General features: G+C 39.4%; 1 protein-coding gene across 8 annotated transcripts in view; it reads left to right on the top strand.

Annotated features, from left to right (window-relative positions):
* Nucleotides 1-17,098, top strand: part of TNRC6A (trinucleotide repeat containing adaptor 6A) — an 84,678-nt gene that overhangs the window by 24,048 nt on the left and 43,532 nt on the right. For 7 of the 8 annotated variants that reach the window (XM_073887972.1, XM_025855481.2, XM_073887976.1 and 4 more), the window contains one exon: nucleotides 11,617-12,048. The exons of the other annotated variant lie outside the window; for it this stretch is intronic. In XM_073887972.1, the coding sequence (XP_073744073.1) occupies nucleotides 11,617-12,048 (432 nt within the window). The remainder of the gene's footprint in view (nucleotides 1-11,616; nucleotides 12,049-17,098) is intronic. 8 annotated transcript variants of the gene reach the window in all.

A 17,098-nucleotide genomic window follows, 5' to 3' on the forward strand; every position in this document is an offset into this window, starting at 1 on the left:
GTCACAGTGCGGCGTCTCTGCCATGGTGCAAGGAGGTCTTGCGACACGAGAATGGGATATATCTTTATAAATTCGGCAGGCCCAAATTGGTACTTCATTGCTTTGATTTATATTTGTTTTTATTAGTAAAATGGAATATCATATATTTAATTACTTGTGCTTTTTTCATTTTATGAATTGCCCATCCTTGTTCTTAGCCCATTTACCTCCTGGACCTTAGAGCTTTTGTTACCAGTTTACACGAGCTCTTTGTATAATACACTTATTAGCATTCTGTCTCATATATTTGATGCAAATATTTCCAGCATTATGGACTATATCATATGTTTGAAGTTGTTCTGAGGATGAGATACCAGGCAGAAATATCTAAATTTTGCTCAATAGTAGACCCTGCAAGGCAATATATAGGAAGAGGATGCAAATATATATTTCAGAAGAAGAAAAGCAAAATTAAATAACCTTTATATTTTTAGCTTAAACTCTGGCCCTAAACTCTAGTGACTCTGTGGAATGTTTCCTTGTGTTAGCTTTAGGGGCCTTACCCCAAAGCAGTACCTCTTTTCCTTCTGTTAGGGAATGTTGGGGTAGGCAGTGGGAGGGGAGAGAGAGTGAGTCCCTTTAACTTGTTCTAAAGGGCAAATATTTTTCCAGTTTGCCTTTTCATTTGGAATAAACACACACACACACACACACACCCTTGCAAAAATAAACTATACTGCATAATTTTATTTGGTCAAACTTAACAATTTTTTATTAATTACTTGACTGACTTATGCTGAGAAAACCTACCGTTTACCCAGATTTAGAAAAAAATTTTGCCCGTGTTTTCTTTGTTTTTTTAAGATTTTCTTTATTTATTTGACAGAGAGAGACACACCTAGAGAGGGAACACAAGCAGGGGGAGCAGGAGAGGGAGAAGCAGTCCCCCCGCCAAGCAGGAGCCTGATGCGGGGCTCGATCCCAGGACCCCGGGATCATGACCTGAGCCAAAGGCAGACACCCAATGGCTGAGCCACCCAGGCGCCCCTTGCCTGTGTTTTCTAAAAGCTTTTAAAAATGCCAGCATTTTATAGCATTATTAACTGTTTGATTTATCTGAACTTTATTTCATTTTTTTAAGAGAGAGCCTGCAAGTGGGGGGTTGCGGAGAATCCTAAGCAGGCTCCATGGGCAGCTTGGGGTCTGATACGGGCTTGATCTCATGACCCTAAGATCATGACCTGAGCCGAAATCAAAAGTCGGATGCTTAACCAACTGAGCCACCCAGGCGCCCCCTGAACTTTATTTTTTTTTCTAATAAAAAAAAAATCAACTAACCATCCTGTATTTCCTAAATAAATTTATTATCTTCAGTGATTTAGGACATTTCCTTTATTGCATAACCTTTGTGGTCCTTCTTAATTTTTTTTTTTCAAATTTCAGTGTTTTGGGGACTTTGGTTGTTGCTCCTGTTACTGACTTCTAGTTGAATTGTTAGGTGTTAATCTTTTTTTTTTTTTTTTTTGAGTCACAAATGGAAGTCAGAAGCTCTCTAGATGTAGCTGCAGTATCTGCCAGAACAGTTTTCCAAATTTACTTAGACATGAGAACCACGTGTGACCCTTGTTTTAAGAAATACAGATTCTGTCTTAGTAAATCTGTGAGGCTAAAGAATCTTTTTTTTTTTTTTAATTTTTTTATTGTTATGTTAATCACCATATATTACATCATTAGTTTTTGATGCAGTGTTCCATGATTCATTGTTTGTTCATAACACCCAGTGCACCATGCAAAACGTGCCCTCCTCAATACCCATCACCAGGCTAACCCATCCCCCCACCCCCCTACCCTCAAGAATCTTTTTTTTAACAAGTATCCCATAGCAGTTATAATTAAACAAATTTAAGGATCACTTCTAGAATTGTAAGTTATGAAAGAGACTGCAGGGCAGTCTTTTTTTCTTTTAAAGCATGTGCCTCTCTGCCTGAAAACTATCTTTTATCATCCCACTGTTGTGAATCTCACATATTTGGACAAGATTTGATGGATAGGTTAACTACAGATCTTGGAAATACCATGCTGTGAATATTGTGTGGATATCCGCCAGCTGTTAGAAAAGGTCTGTACTTTAGAACAGATTGCTCAGGCATTTTGCTGAAGAGTAGAGGATTGTATCGAGGCAAATCAGCTATGTTTCTCTTTGTGTTAGTAATTTGAGGTGGGAGATGTTTGAGTAGGAAGATTGAGTTCCCGGAGGGATTGGAGGTAGGTGCTTCTCTAAGACCCAGGAAAAGGTATGCTTGCTGTTTCTGGATGATTTGTGAAGTGAATTAAAATTAAATGAATTCAGTGTAATACTTACTTTAAATTCAGTATTTAATTTTGAATCAATTGTTTATGATATCTTGTTGCATGATATTTTTCCTTACTTTAGGAACTTTTTAACCGAAATATTAAGATTTTTTTGTACCTGTGTAAAGTATAAATATGGTGTGTTATATTTCATATTAGTTTTTAAGTTGTAAGTTGTATTTTTCAAGTTGTCAAAATAGCCATTTAGTTCAACCTACTTGCTAAGGATTAGCAGAAGTTAATGGATTGACAAGCATTTAGGTATTTTCCAGGCTGACTAGTGGCACTTAAAACTGCAGCCGTTTGTCCACAATGAAAATTCTAGCATTACCTCTGTGTGTATCAACTTAAAAGCCAGACTTGCCCCCTCTGTGTCCTTCAGCATTCCAGAACGAACTGAAGTTAGTATAGGACAGGGAATGTGTATCATACAGGGAAATTATATTATAAATCATCCAGGATACTTATTAATGAATAAGAAGAGGATTTTTATAGTAATACAGCGTTTGGCCAAGTTGTAAATAGATTTGATTTATAGGCTCAATTTTAATCGAACAGAACGCACTTCGCATTGTTTAACCAGCTGGCTTCTTGTTTCCCCTCCTGTCCCTCTTAAAATACAAGGCGATGGAATTTGAGTTACTGGGCCTCAAATACAGGGGAAGCTGGCGACCAGTACCTCCGTAGCAGTAAAGTGACACTGTACCTTTCCTCCATTTTCTGTGGAAAGCAGTGGAGTTGGAAGGCAACAGAAGTTGGAAACCCCCTTCTTTGGAATTTGTTGGTATAGAGAATTTTCTCATCTGCTTGAAGTTTTCATCAGGTGTGTGCTTTTTGAAGCTGTGTCCCGATGTGACATTGCTACTGCCGTTCATCAGGAAAGCTGGAGAACTGATTGCACCTGTGCTTGTTTGCGCTGACTCTGATCCTGAGGCAGATTCTGTCAGGTGAAGACTAGTGAAAACTGCAGGCAGCTAGAATGATTGGTTTGAGAGTTTAGGCTTAACAAGATGATTGATTACTTATTGGAAACAATAACTGTAGGGAAGAAAGACAAATCTTATATGTGGTGTTGTTTGATAATGCAGTTAACAATTTAAATATACTACTTGGTAGCATGTTACCTTTTTTCCCAGAAGTTATTTTGTGGCTTGTAAGAGCATAAAATCATTCTCTGTGATGAAGATTTTAAAGAATGTTTATAGATGACTTTTATTTTTTAAAATACCATTTGAGCAATGGTAAGGATTTTCCTAAGTATCAAGCATTTGGAGTTTAACCTAATTATTGACAGCTAGAAATGTTGCCTTTTATTTTCTGGAAACACTGGCTTGTTACTAAGTTGCTTTAGTACATTTTTATCTTGTTGATTACACCTACTGATATTTGAGAAGGTAGGAAATTTTCTCTTAAAAAAATAAGAAATTCTTAGGAAAATCCTGTACTTTTGCTTTTATGTGAGAATAACATTTTCCAACTAGGAGCTTTCATGGGTACTCACAATTTGCCTTCAAAGAGCTTAACATGATGGTTTTGTTTTTCCTGTATAATGATAAATTTTGAGATTAGAAATAGTTACTTTAGGTAAATTTAAAGTTTACCTAAAGCAGTCTTAAAAAGCACCGTGTATTCCATAGATGTGTATTAAGTATTATTTTAAACTTTTAATTTCAACTATTTCAATTCTTTTAAGAATTCAAACACAAATCTGTATATGGTTTTTATTTTTTGGAGAGCAATTTAATGTTTCATTCTGTTAAAATGAAATCATGTCTTAAAATGACATTTTTGTATACTATGCTGTTACTTAAGCCAGTATTTCTAGAAGATTTACAATGTAGCCAATATGAAAACTCTTACACAAAGCTAAGTTATAGACTTTGGTGGAAAGATACAAAAAAAAGGGAAGGGCTTGAGGTATTAAGTGGTGGTAATTCAGGATGTTGATGCTGCTTTATATTTAGACTGTTGTTTCTATTAAACTTGTAGATAGCCAGTAGGGAAGTTCACTCATTTACTATTTTCTGAAATAAATTTATATAAATGGCATTTTAAATGTTATTTTAAAGCTTAAAAGAAGTAAATATTAATATAATTTTAATTATTAATAACAATAATAAAATATTTTTACAAATTGAGAACTTGGTATATTTAGGATTTGGGATATTAAATTGTCTCTTATCTAATCTTGTTTTTTTTTTTACCTGAACGTAAGACGGTTGCTGTGGGGTTCCCCCCCCAATTAACAGACTTTTTTCGAATAGCTTCAGGTTTACAGAATGATAGAATATTTATACATAAGAAATATCAAATACATGAAAGCAAAAATTAATAATTTAATTGTAGTATTGGTTCTTTTATTGTTTTGCAAAGTGGGAAATCTTGATCTGGATCATGATTTAGGAAAATGTTGGTTTAAATTCTTTGCATGAGTAATTTCTCCATTCTAAAAAAATTTTTTTTAATTGTTTATTTCTGGGCCTATTCATATTTTGCCCATCTGCTTTAAACTGTGCGAAAGACCAGTTGGGTCACAGTATGGCAAAAAAATGTAACATAAAAAAATTGTAGTGCCTATGTGTGTTTTGTACTGACTGAATGAAATTCCTTCAAAATACTTTTCTGGTGTTAAGGACAATATGATGTTATGGCTGATAAGGGTATCTTCCCAGATTAACAGTCATATTAACTTGTTCTCTGGATGCCGGCTTTGGGGTTTTTGTTTGTTTGTTTGTTTTTTGAGCAGAGATCTGTAACCACTGAGTTATCAGCAACATACTAACCAGCTACCATCATCTTCCTTACTCTTTCTGCTTCTCTTTATCATTCTCTTTCTTCTTTACTGGTTCTCAATTATTTCACCTCTTAAATGTTAACGTGCAATGTCATTCGGTACTGTCTTGTGGGTTCACTCATCTTATATGCTGGTAGTTCTTCAGTTGTTCATTCAGCTAGCAGTTCTTGGCCATTTGCTGTATTTGGTGCTGGGAATGCCATTGATAAAGGGAAGGAAAAGCCAGCACTTGAAGTAAGCACGTGCAGTGAAAGGGATGCATTAAGAAGAGTTTTTTGGGAATGGAGGAGGGTAAATTGCTTGTCATAAAATGCTTTTAAGATTAGCAGAACATAAGGTGGGGGTGGGTGGCGATTAGTTGTTTCCTAGGAAAGGTGGACACAGATTTCCAAGAAATGCATCAAGTCATTTTAGACACAAAGAACATCATGAAAAAGAATGGTACCTTTTGGAGTGTTGTACACACTTGGTGTGAGAGAGAAGGAAACGTGTGTGGACGTAACAGGATATGAATCTGGCCAGGCCAAGGACTTTAGATGATTTCTGAAGTTACTTTAGTGATATAGATAACTTGGGCAGAGAGTTGAGAGATTTGGGGGAGAGGGTGAAAATTGGGGGGGTGTCAAGATGTAAGCCAAGGAAGACCAATCAGGAGGTTTTTGCAAGAGTAAATTGATGGAGGGCCAAAATCACAGCAGGGACATAGATGATAAGGATGCATTTGAATTCTATCAAGGAGATAATCTGGGGATAGGGAGAATCTGAGGAAGAAATCCCTGCTTGAGTAAATAGACCATTTTCTAAAGTAAATGACCCCTTCTCTCCTACCTCTCTAGCAGTCCTGACTTATCTTGCCTTTACTTCTCTTCTGTCTGCTGTGGGAACCCAACCTTTAGGTCTTGCCATTTCTTCTCATTCTACTCTCATGATTTTTTTCCACCTGTATGATGAATCCTAAATTTATATTTTTAGTTCATATTTTTACTGAGCTTTAGAACCATATATTCAGTTGCATTCTACACATGGCTATCCTATATCAGTGGTTTTCAGAGTTTATTTGAAGATTTCTGAGAGGCTGCCTGAAACTGTCATGAGATCCACAAGGTCGAACTATTTTCATAATGATAGGAAGACTTTGTCTTATTCACTTTTTTTCTCATGAGTACATAGTGTTTTGTAGAGGTTCCATAATGTGGATGTTTAAATTTCCCTGTTTCAATGTCAAATATGGTAAATATAATTGTAACCCACATAGATGAGTTTTGGTGTTTTCAATAACTTTATTTTTTAAGATTTTATTTATTCATTTGAGACACAGAGATACAGAGAGAGAAAGCATGAGCAGGGAGAGAGGCAGAGGGAGAAGCAGGCTCCTCACTGAGCCAGGAGCCCGATGTGGGGCTCGATTCCGTGACCCTGGGATCATGACCTGAGCTGAAGGCAGACGCTTAACCATCTGAGCCACCCAGGTGCCCCTCAGTAACTTTTAAAAATGCAAAGGGGTCTTGAGACCAAAATCTTTGAGAATTGCTGTGCTGGAGTAACAACCAACCTAACACATTAAAAACTAAACTCTCTCTCATGCATTTCCCAAACTCAGTTTTTGTCTTCTGTTTCATGTTTTGGTAAATGGTACCACTGACTACCCACCTTCCAGGCCAGAAACCTGAGGGTCATCCTTACCCCCCCTTTTTTTTAACCTAGGTGGTAAATAGTCGTCACTAACATTTATTGAGGTGCCTGGTGCTATTCTTCAGTTCTTTACATCCATTATCTTGTTAAAACCTCACAACAACCCTACATGGTAGAGGTATTCATACTTATCCCTGTTTTACAGATAAGAGAACAGAGGTACAGGGTTGTTAAGTACCTGGCCCACGGTTATGCATCTATTAAGATGCAGAGCCAGGATTTGAATCTAGTCAGTCTTTTGAACCTGCACTTCTTTGTTCTGGAACAGTTTATATAGATTGATATAACGTTTCTTGAAGATTTTATATGCACATTCCCTATAAAGTCATCTGGGCCTCGTGCTTTTTAGAGAGGTAAATCTTGGAGTTTTTCAGTGTCTTCTGCTGTTATTATAGGATCTTCTCCTCTATAAGCTGATCTTGGTAAATTATATTTTATAGAGCAGACGCTGAACAACTATAGCTTGCAAATTTGGCCCATTGCCTATTTTTGTATATCAGGTTTTGCTGGAACAGAGCCACATCCATTCATTTATGTGTTGTCTGTGGCTGGTTTTTGTGCTACAACAGCAGAGCTGAGTAGTTGCAAGAGAGACTGGATGGCCTGTAAAGCCTAAAATGCTTACTATCTGGCCCTTTACAGGAAAGATTTGCCAAGCCATGTTATGGAACACTGTTCCATTTAGCTGGTTTTCTGTTTTACAGGTATAGGTTATACATAGTATTTTCTTGTATTTCCAGAATCTCTACATTTGGAGTTATGTCTTTTTTTTTTTTTTAATCCCTGGAACTACTTGTATCTCTTCTTTTTTCTCTCCATTGTTTGGGATTACTAAAATTTTGTCAGACTTACTTGTAACAGTGTTGGTGTTCCATCTTCTGCTGTGCTCAACAGTTTAAATAGCATTAGACTTAGAGTTCCATGTTTCTTAAAAGTATGCTAGTAAAAAAAAAAAAAACGTATGGCAATATTGATCAAACTGTCTGATCCTGATGGGTGATTTCATCAATTCCTCCATTTCTTCTATGCTAATTAATCTTTATTTTCTTGCCTCTTCTGGGGCCAGTGTTAAATCCTTCCTCCATCTTTTCAAATTATTTATAGAGTTGAACCTAAAGAAATATCTTAATTTTAAAAAATCATCTCATTTTTTTCCATTTTTGTTTTTTAAAAATTAGGTTAACTAGTTAATTTTTTTCATAAAGTCATGCCTTGGAGTTATTAGTTTACCTCTAAAGTCATTGATTGCTACTTTTATCTTCACTGATTCCTTCTTCTGCTTCCTTTAGTTCATTTTTTAACTTGAGTAAGATGCTTTATATTCATTCTTGTTTGTTGAAAATAATTAAGACTAGGAATTTTTCCCTTACTGCTGGTTTAGTCATATCTTAAAACTTATTATGTGTATTGTTTTCACTGGGACTTTCTTGATAACCCTGCAGTTCTGGTATTTCTTCTTCAACTCAATACTTAAGGCATTTTTATTTGCTGGTTTTGTTGTTTCTAATGTGATTGCATTGTAATTCAGAAATACCATCTGTATTATTTGTACTTTTTGTAATTTAGTGATGTTTTCTATAGTGCTGTATGGTGTGTGTGTGTGTGTGTGTGTGTGTGTGTGTGTGTGTACACATACGTACTTTCTATGACTATTCCATGGGTATTTGTCAAAAAAGGTGTTACCTGTTTTTAAGGTAGGTGGTTTTGCTTTTTTTTCCTTCAGTTTTTCTGTCTCCATTTGATTTACATTTGATACTAAAGTTCAGTACATAGGATTCTTAGCTGTTTATATCTCTTTAGTTGGTTTCTTTTATCAGTATGAGATATCTCATTCTTTATGATGCTTTTCTGATTGAAATTTTTAAACCTGACATTAATGTTGCTTTTATTTAAATTTTGTTAGCATTTTTGGTCCTATATCTGTCTTTGTACTCCCCCCCCAACTTCCTGTATTGTTTTATTTCAGGACTGATTTTTGCAAAGTATTCCTTAAGTTTTTATTTTCTTAACAAACTAAAGACCCTTTATTAACAAGTGAATTTAACTCATTCATATTTATTTTGATTACAGATCTTTGGGGCCCTATGCTGCGCATCTTCTTCTGTATTTCTTATTAACTGCAGTTCTGGAATAATTCTTTTATTGCCTTTTCTGTGTCTGTTGAATGGATCAGGTTTTCTTGTTTCTCATTTTTTTCCCTCTTTCCGGTGGTTTGGGTATTTACTGACATAATTAACGTAAATTTTAACTGCACATACACAATAGCCAAAATTACTCAGTAATTATATCTGTTACCCAGCAACCCCATCCTTACCTCCCTACCTACATACACACACTGTTAACTTCTCCTTTATTCTTCTAGTATGTTTCATGTTTACATCTGAGATTTCACTTCAGATTATTTAGTTCAGTTTTATAATCAATAGTTACATTGTCTTAATGTTTTTACTGGTTTTGGTGAAATTTTCTGGCCCTAGAAATGAGGCCCTATCTCAGCCTTACTTTCCCGGTGACACTTCATCGATAAGTACAGCAGCTCTCTGAATTTGAGGTAGGGATGGGGCTGCTACATGACAGACGTAAATCCTGCTTCTGAATTCGTGGTCCTTTTTAATGGAGTGTTGAGGTTCTTGTACATTCTTCGTGTAGGCCCTTCACAGTGTTTGCCTGTAGGTTATCTTCTAGTTCCTTGAATGTATTAAAGAGCATGTTCCTGTTGCATCTCATATAAATATCTTGTTTGGGTTTTAAATTGTTAAAATCTTTTCCTGTTAGTAATAAAGTGGCAGGCAAGCCTGTATTTTAGTACTGGATAGTATTATAAGTGTTACAAGGTTACATTCAGTTGCAAAATACCAAGCTGAGCCTGGTACTAAACACATAAAGGCTGAGTTCGAGTTTTTGTGTTCTCTGTGATTTCATAGTTACATGTACTTTATCTTTTTGTTTGTTTCAGAGGTACTTTAGAATATTCTAGTACCTTACTTTCCTTGTGACAAAGGAATATACATTATTGGTACTTTCTGGAAGCATTAAATTGTCTGGGAGACAAAAGTTTCACACATAAAGTAATTAGACCTAGAATGTACTTGACTCAAATTCTTAATGTGAGGCTTTTCAGTTGCCTTCAGGAGGAATGAAAAGACTCCAAGCCACAGATAGAATGCTTGTGAGTTTTCAGTGCAGGTCCTTCTGAATGACAGTTTGCTTGTATTACTTCAGAAAAATCAGTCATATTTGAAAAAGGCTAGATCATGTATAAAAAATATATTAGCATGAGTGATCTAGGCTGAGTCCACCAGTGGCTCAGAGAGAAGGCCATAGTGAGGCCAGACTGCTAAATGAAGGAGACTCTGGGGGCGAGGTGCTGGGGGAGAGGAGAGGTGACATGGGGTTCGGGTGGCTTACTGGAAACCATACTGGTGACCTCTTTGCTTCAGCATCATGCACATTGTAGGCATTGGACAAATATTGCCTTTATTTGGCTCACGGAAGAGCTTCTGTTTACTTAGTTTTTACAGTGTACTGGGTACTAGACCAGGCCTGCCTGTACTGGGCAGGCAAGGAGAAGGACGCAGAGATAACCCAGTTCTGGGGTGGGCTATTCAAATTTCAGGCCTGGAGCTCTCAACCCTTGAGCAGTGCTTTCTCCGAGTGTCCTCACTGGTCACATGGAGACATTGCACTTATTTATCTGACAGTGGCATCTGTAAAGATGCATCAAACTCACAGAAACGTTCAACTGTTAACAAAAGTGTAAGGTGGTATTGTGCCAATCATTAAAAAATACCCACTATTTGTATAGCCTTGTATTTGGTGCTCTGTAAGCGGTAACATACTTAGCTTTAGGGTAGCCCTGCAAGGTATAGGTTTTATCCCCATCCTACAGAGGAGACCATAGGCTCAGTCAGGTATACACACCTTGCCCAAAGACACAAAGTTTAGTAAAGGCAGCACTGGGATTAAAACCTGGGTCCATCCGGCACCAAAAGTTCATACACCATGCTGCCTCTCTGTAGTTTCAGAGATTGGGTATATCTTCACCAGTTTAAGGCATTTCTATCAGTTTATTTATTTAATCTCTTTTAAGAGTCTAGAAATCCACTTTATAACTTCACATTGTTCATAAGTAGACAAATGGCTATTTCAGATTTGCTTAAGACAGGGTATCTAGGTTATTTCTCCAGCTTTGATTAGTTTCATAGATTTCGCTCTGTAATATTTGTGTTGACTTCTGCATTCTGAGTTTGTCCTGTTTGATCCAGACGTTACATTTTAACAACAAAAAATGCTGCTAACTTTGCTTTTTTGTAAAGAAACAGATTGTTTTCTACTCTTTCTATCTGTTCTTGTGTTACGTTTCAAAGATGAAGAATAGAGACCAAACACATTAAAAATGAGGCAGATTAAGAATAGTTTCCAGGCAATTGAGGATTCTTTTAGGATGACCAAAACTTGATTCGCCACTTTTGCTCTTTGAGCTGTTGTGAGTTCCATAGTTGTAGAACCAGTGCTTGTTCTTTGATTAGAATAACACGGGCCAGAGCTGGTGAGCAGGAGGTGCCACCCAGGCCAGGGGATGCCACTGGCATCCGTGCCCTTGTTGGAGGGGTCGTTGCCGAAGTAAAATTGGACTCTCCCGAGACAATCTGAGCCTGTGAATGAGGGTATCCTCGCACTCTTGAACTTTCTGTTCCTTTAGGGTTGTTTTTCTTAGTGCCTTTTTACTTAGATGGCTTACTGTGGAGGTACACTTTACTGGCTAATCTTTTCCACCCCTTTTCTTTTGTTGGGATTAGTGCCAGAACAGATAAAGCCCAGTGTAAGCCAGCCTCAGCCTGCCAACTCTAATAACGGCACTTCCACAGCAACCAGCACTAATAATAATGCCAAGCGAGCCACAGCCAACAATCCGCAGCAGCCACAGCCGCAGCCACAGCCGCCACAGCAGCCGCAGCCACAGCAGCCGCAGCCACAGCCGCCACAGCCACAGCCGCCACAGCAGCCGCCGCAGCCAGCACAGGCCTTGCCTCGGTATCCTCGAGAAGTGCCACCACGATTTCGCCACCAGGAACACAAACAGCTTCTAAAGCGGGGTCAGCATTTTCCTGTCATAGCAGCAAACCTGGGATCTGCTGTTAAAGTGTTAAGCAGCCAGTCAGAAAGCAGTGCTTTAACAAATCAACAGCCACAAAATAACGGAGAGGTGCAGAACAGCAAAAACCAGTCAGGTGAGAGAAGGCCTTTCTTACCAGACTCCAACCGTCCTCATTAGCAGTGCAGCAGGGTGACACATTCATGGCTTGTCGGGGATCTGTCTGTGTCCGTCAGTATCTGCGTTGCAAAGTAAGAGTTCCGTGCAGGGAGTTACAAATGGAGAATCCTAAAAGGTGCCCTGTAAGCTGACTGCCCATCCTACTTTTTAAATGATTGTTTTAATCACCTTCTCTCCAGGTTCTACCCATTTTTATAAGCAGCTTATAGCTTAAATCGATAAGACTACAGCTAAAATTGAGCACACACCCCCCCCATAAGCATATGTCCTAAACTGTGGTACATATCATTGCAATGAATCCTCAACAGCCCTGTGAGGCCTAAGTTATTCTTATCCTCACTTTTCAGTAGAGGAAACTGAGGCACCAAGACTTTCAATCATTTGCCCCATGGTCGCTCGGTTACCCTGTGCCCAAGAAAGACTGCCGCAGGTGGAAATGGTATTCAGACAGCACGTGCATTCAGTGATGGCCACAGAAGGGCCTTTCTGAGCTCCGTAATGATGGGGAGGCAGAAAATGTATGTGATTACGGTTTTCTCAAAGGCCAGTTTGTTTCAGTATGTTCTGAAAGGCTCTGACGGTTTGTTTGTCTGTTCTTTCTCAAACTGTTTCGAAGCATTTACTACAAGCCAGATAGAGAATTGAGGAGAATCAAGGTTCCCACGCATGAAAACACTTGCATATACTGGTTAAGAACAAAGTCTCTAGAGCCAAATGGACTAGGTGTTTAAATCCTAGCTTCACACACACCAGCGTTTGTGACCTTGGTCACAACTTAATTGCTTCATTGCTCCATGGGTCTGCGTCTCATCTGAGCAGCCATTGCTCACCGTCCCAGCAGGAGTTACGCTCTATCTCTGTGCTCTCTCCTCTGTATCAGGAACTCCTCTGTCCATTCTGTTATGGTACTGCACAGCAGCTAAGCAGCAGAGCTGGCGTTGATCAAGATCCGCCTGACTCCAAAGCTGTGCTTGTAACAGCCTTGCTGTACTTTGGCAGCACACTGGATGTGGTAGGTAAGGACGGAGAGGACACAAATGTGATTTTTCCAGCATAGGTAATTAGAGCAGCACATTATTATTGGAAAGGATACAAACTTAGACTATGACCCTGAGTTAGTACTACCCCCATAGCCACTTACTGCCTTATGTGGGCTTGGCCAAATCACTTAACTTACCTCAATCCTCTCCTAAGCTGTAAAGTATGGACATTAGTGCCCAACCTATATGGTTGCTTTGAGTATTAAATTTTTTTAAAATTTTTATTGTTATGTTAATCACCATACACTACATCATTAGTTCTTGATGTAGTGTTCCATGATTCATTGTTTGTGCATAACACCCAGTGCTCCACGCAGAACGTGCCCTCCTTAATACCCATCACCAGGCTAGCCCATCCCCCCACCCCCTCCCCTCTAGAACCCTCAGTTTGTTTTTCAGAGTCCATCGTCTTTTGAGTATTAAATTATGCGATGGGTTTAAGCGCATAGCTTAGCACCTGATATTTAGGTACTGAATGAATTATCTTCCCTCAAACATTTACAGAAGGACCCATACTTTTCAGGAAGAGTCTGATTTAGACATATGACATGTAACACCAAGCAGTTAATTTGGCTTGACGTTCATCTGAGAAATGAGATTGAAAGCAGATACAGTTGGTCATCAGTATGTTTTTTAAAAATGTGATCAAAGCCTGAGGAGAGGTTACTCGCACAGCGAATGCTTGAGTACCTATAACAAGCTAAACAATGGTGGTATCACACTTAACAAAATGAACAAGGAAGTGGGCTTAAATTTAGAAAATGGTATGTTGGGTACCATTTTCAAAATTTGGAAGATGAAAGAACAAAGCTGTTTTTGAAATGGAAACAGTAGGAATGTAAGGTTTCTCACAAACGGGTATGGGTCAGAATCCCAAAAGTATTACAGATACGCATTCAAATGAAAGGAAGACCTATGTGAGCATAGGCAGAAGTCTTCAACAAAGGCTGAGAAGGACAATTCTCTTGTTTCGCAGAGGACTTTACGAGGGGGCACTGCATTCATGTGGAGGTGGGGATAGAAGCCAGGAGGGTGCAGCAGTCTCTGGCTGAGGTCTGGAATTGATGTGGATGATGAAGGCAGAGCACTCTGCAAGAAAACCTTATTTGTGCTTTTGTCTTTTTTAAAAAGCATTTGTGAATCCCCACTTACCAGCATATGTCATTTTAATTTACATTAAAATATCTGTGTAGGTGCTACGAGGAGTAGCAACCTGAGCCACATAAGAGGCCATCAGGTATCTGAACTAGGGAGGGCTTCTTAGACTGTTAGGTCTGCCCTGGCCTCTGAGGTTATTTACAATGCTAAGGATCATACTGACCCGGTGACTAACCCTGATGGGGTGTTCGCTACAGCACACACACTATGTTAACATTCAGTCCTCACCTTACAGATTAGAGATCAGTGAAGAGCAATGTCGTGCACATTATAAACAGCATCAGCGATAGTCCGGAAACACAAAAGTTGTGTGTTGTGAATCATAGGTAGTTCAGAACTGTGCAAACATAATCTTAACTGCTTTTGTTTTTGTATTTGTGTTTCACTTTTCTGTTTCCTGAGCAAACACAGTTAATGGAATAAGTTTGATGGGTAGGTCAGTACATACAATAAATACATACACAGATATTTACTTAAGTTTTCGTGATAAAAGTGAGGGATGCAGTGCTGGATACACCTTCCTTGTCCTCACATATTCAGTTCTTGTTCATTCCATGCAGTCAGAGAGCAGGGATAGTCCTTAGGTGGGAGTAGGTACTTTATAAATCAATCTGAGGTCCTAAGCTAAGCACCTTCGCAGGCTAGCAGGTAAGTGAAGTAGAAGATGAAAAAGAGTGATGGGAACAGGGGTAAAGACACTGACTTTGTACCCCACCCGAATACCTTTACACACCTTTAGAGCCCTACTCTGGTCAAACCACACAGCGCTGCGGGCTCAGCTGCTGGTTTGTGGCTAGACCTCAGACACTTGGTGATGCTTTCAGTCAACATCAAGACTTCTCCTGGGCAGTTGATTTCTTAGAGCCTTAAGATGTTGGGCTCTGCTACTGCCCAAATAACTCTTCAAGCTGGGGGGACTTACAGGGCTTCATGTAATACAGGATCTGGGAGGGAGGGACTCATACACCTAACAGGGCTGGCGGCAATTGTACTTATGGTCCAGAGTGGCCCAACCCACATTTTATCATTCAACTGACATGTACCGTAAAGCTAAAAGAGTAGAGAAGCAAATACCCATGTCCCCTGCACCCAGATCCAGCAGTTAATGTTTTCACATGCATACCTCCTTCCCACTCCTTCCTTCATCTTCCTTGTCGACCGGACGTGTGCACCTTCCCCATCGTATGTACATATATATGCACATTCATTATACTTCACCTTTAATACTTCCACAGGAAATTCCCTAAGAGTAAGGATAGTCTCCTATACAACCATGATACCACGATCCACCTTAGGCAAAAGGGGAGACACATTCAGCAAATCCTGTAATAGGTAGTTTGTGTTCACGTTTCCACTGGTTGTCCCAAGAATGTCATTGTTTGTTTCTAGTATGATACCATTTATATAAAATACAAAGCTTTCATATTGCTTAGGGATGAGTTCAGATTTTGAGTGGTTACCATTCAGTGACCCACTGGGGAAGGACGGGAATGTGGTCAGAGAAGGGGTACACAGGAGTTTTCTTTAGAAGTTAGTGTAGTAAGGGGAGGAGTATGTGGGTGTTGTCTGTATCACTCTTCATAGCCTTTAGTACGTTTGAATTTTTCTTTTTAAACAACCTTGAGGACATTTGAGCTATATTGGTGAGCGACCAGGAAATGGGGCCGTTTTAATGAAAAGAAATGTTAATGTTAAAGTTCCCAGAGACATGTAACGATGAAAATACCGTCCATGTGCCTCTGCTCTTCACTGTCTTTTCACTGATGCCCTCCATCCTTCTTGTCCTGGAACTTCTGCTGCTTTCTCTCTACTTGGACCTCTTCCCCCTTAGTTACATTTGTATCATTAAAAAAATTGAACCCCCGGTCTCTTGAGGACGTTACACACTTTCTCTCCTCCCCCTTCTTACAGAATAGTCTATGTTTGCAGTCTCTAATACATGACTTCAGTCCTCTGTAGTCTGGCTCCTTCCCACTTGACTAAAATAGCTCTTACTAAGGCCATTGGTTTTCTGAATGTCAAATCCAGGCTTACTGATTTTCAGTTGGAGCTGTGGTAAAAACAGCCTTTTCCACTTTCATCTTAATAGACACATTTTTTTGTTGTTGTTGATCACTTCCTCTTCCTTAAAGCTCTTTCATTCTTGCTCTCTTCTTCGACCAGTTTTCAGATTTTATTCCCTCCCATGACTTTGCTTCGGATCTCTCCTGAGTGTTAGATTCATGCCTTCTGGATGTCTTCAGCTGATGCCGGGCCCCTCAAACTCCACACATCCAAAATTGAACTCCTTGTCTTGCCGCATACCAGTGTCATTTGCCGAGTTCTCTTGCTCAGAAGGTTGGCACATCCAGTCACCACCCACCTAGAAATCTTAAAATCATGTTTGGCCATCTCCATGTCTCATAGGCCACTGGTTTCCCATGTCCTGCCGATTCCAACTCCAAAACACCTCTCCGCTCTCCTCTCTTGTGGGCACGGCCGTCACCATGGACCTGACCCCGTGGAGGGCCTCGCCGTCAGGTCTGGAGGGGCAGCCCCTAGATTGTCTTTTATGGCTGTCTCCCCTCCACCCTCACCTCATCTCTCAGACCAGAGACCAGTCCTGATCCATGCCTTGCATTTGGTTGGGAGTATTGCTTTTGTCGTCTTTAGAACAGAGGGTGGCTTGCAGCCCATTTCGGTCTGGTTTTATTGGAAGGCTGCCATGCCCACTCATTTACATGTTGTCTCCGAGTGGCCGTGGCCGCAGTGGCAGACTGGTTGCCGCAGACACCGCTCTGGCTGGCAAAACTGAAAGTATTCACTAAT

Source organism: Callorhinus ursinus, unplaced genomic scaffold (genome assembly GCF_003265705.2).
Source record: "Callorhinus ursinus isolate GAN/ISIS: 27379988/994484 unplaced genomic scaffold, GSC_fseal_2.0 scaffold85, whole genome shotgun sequence".
Classification (NCBI taxonomy): domain Eukaryota; kingdom Metazoa; phylum Chordata; class Mammalia; order Carnivora; family Otariidae; genus Callorhinus; species Callorhinus ursinus.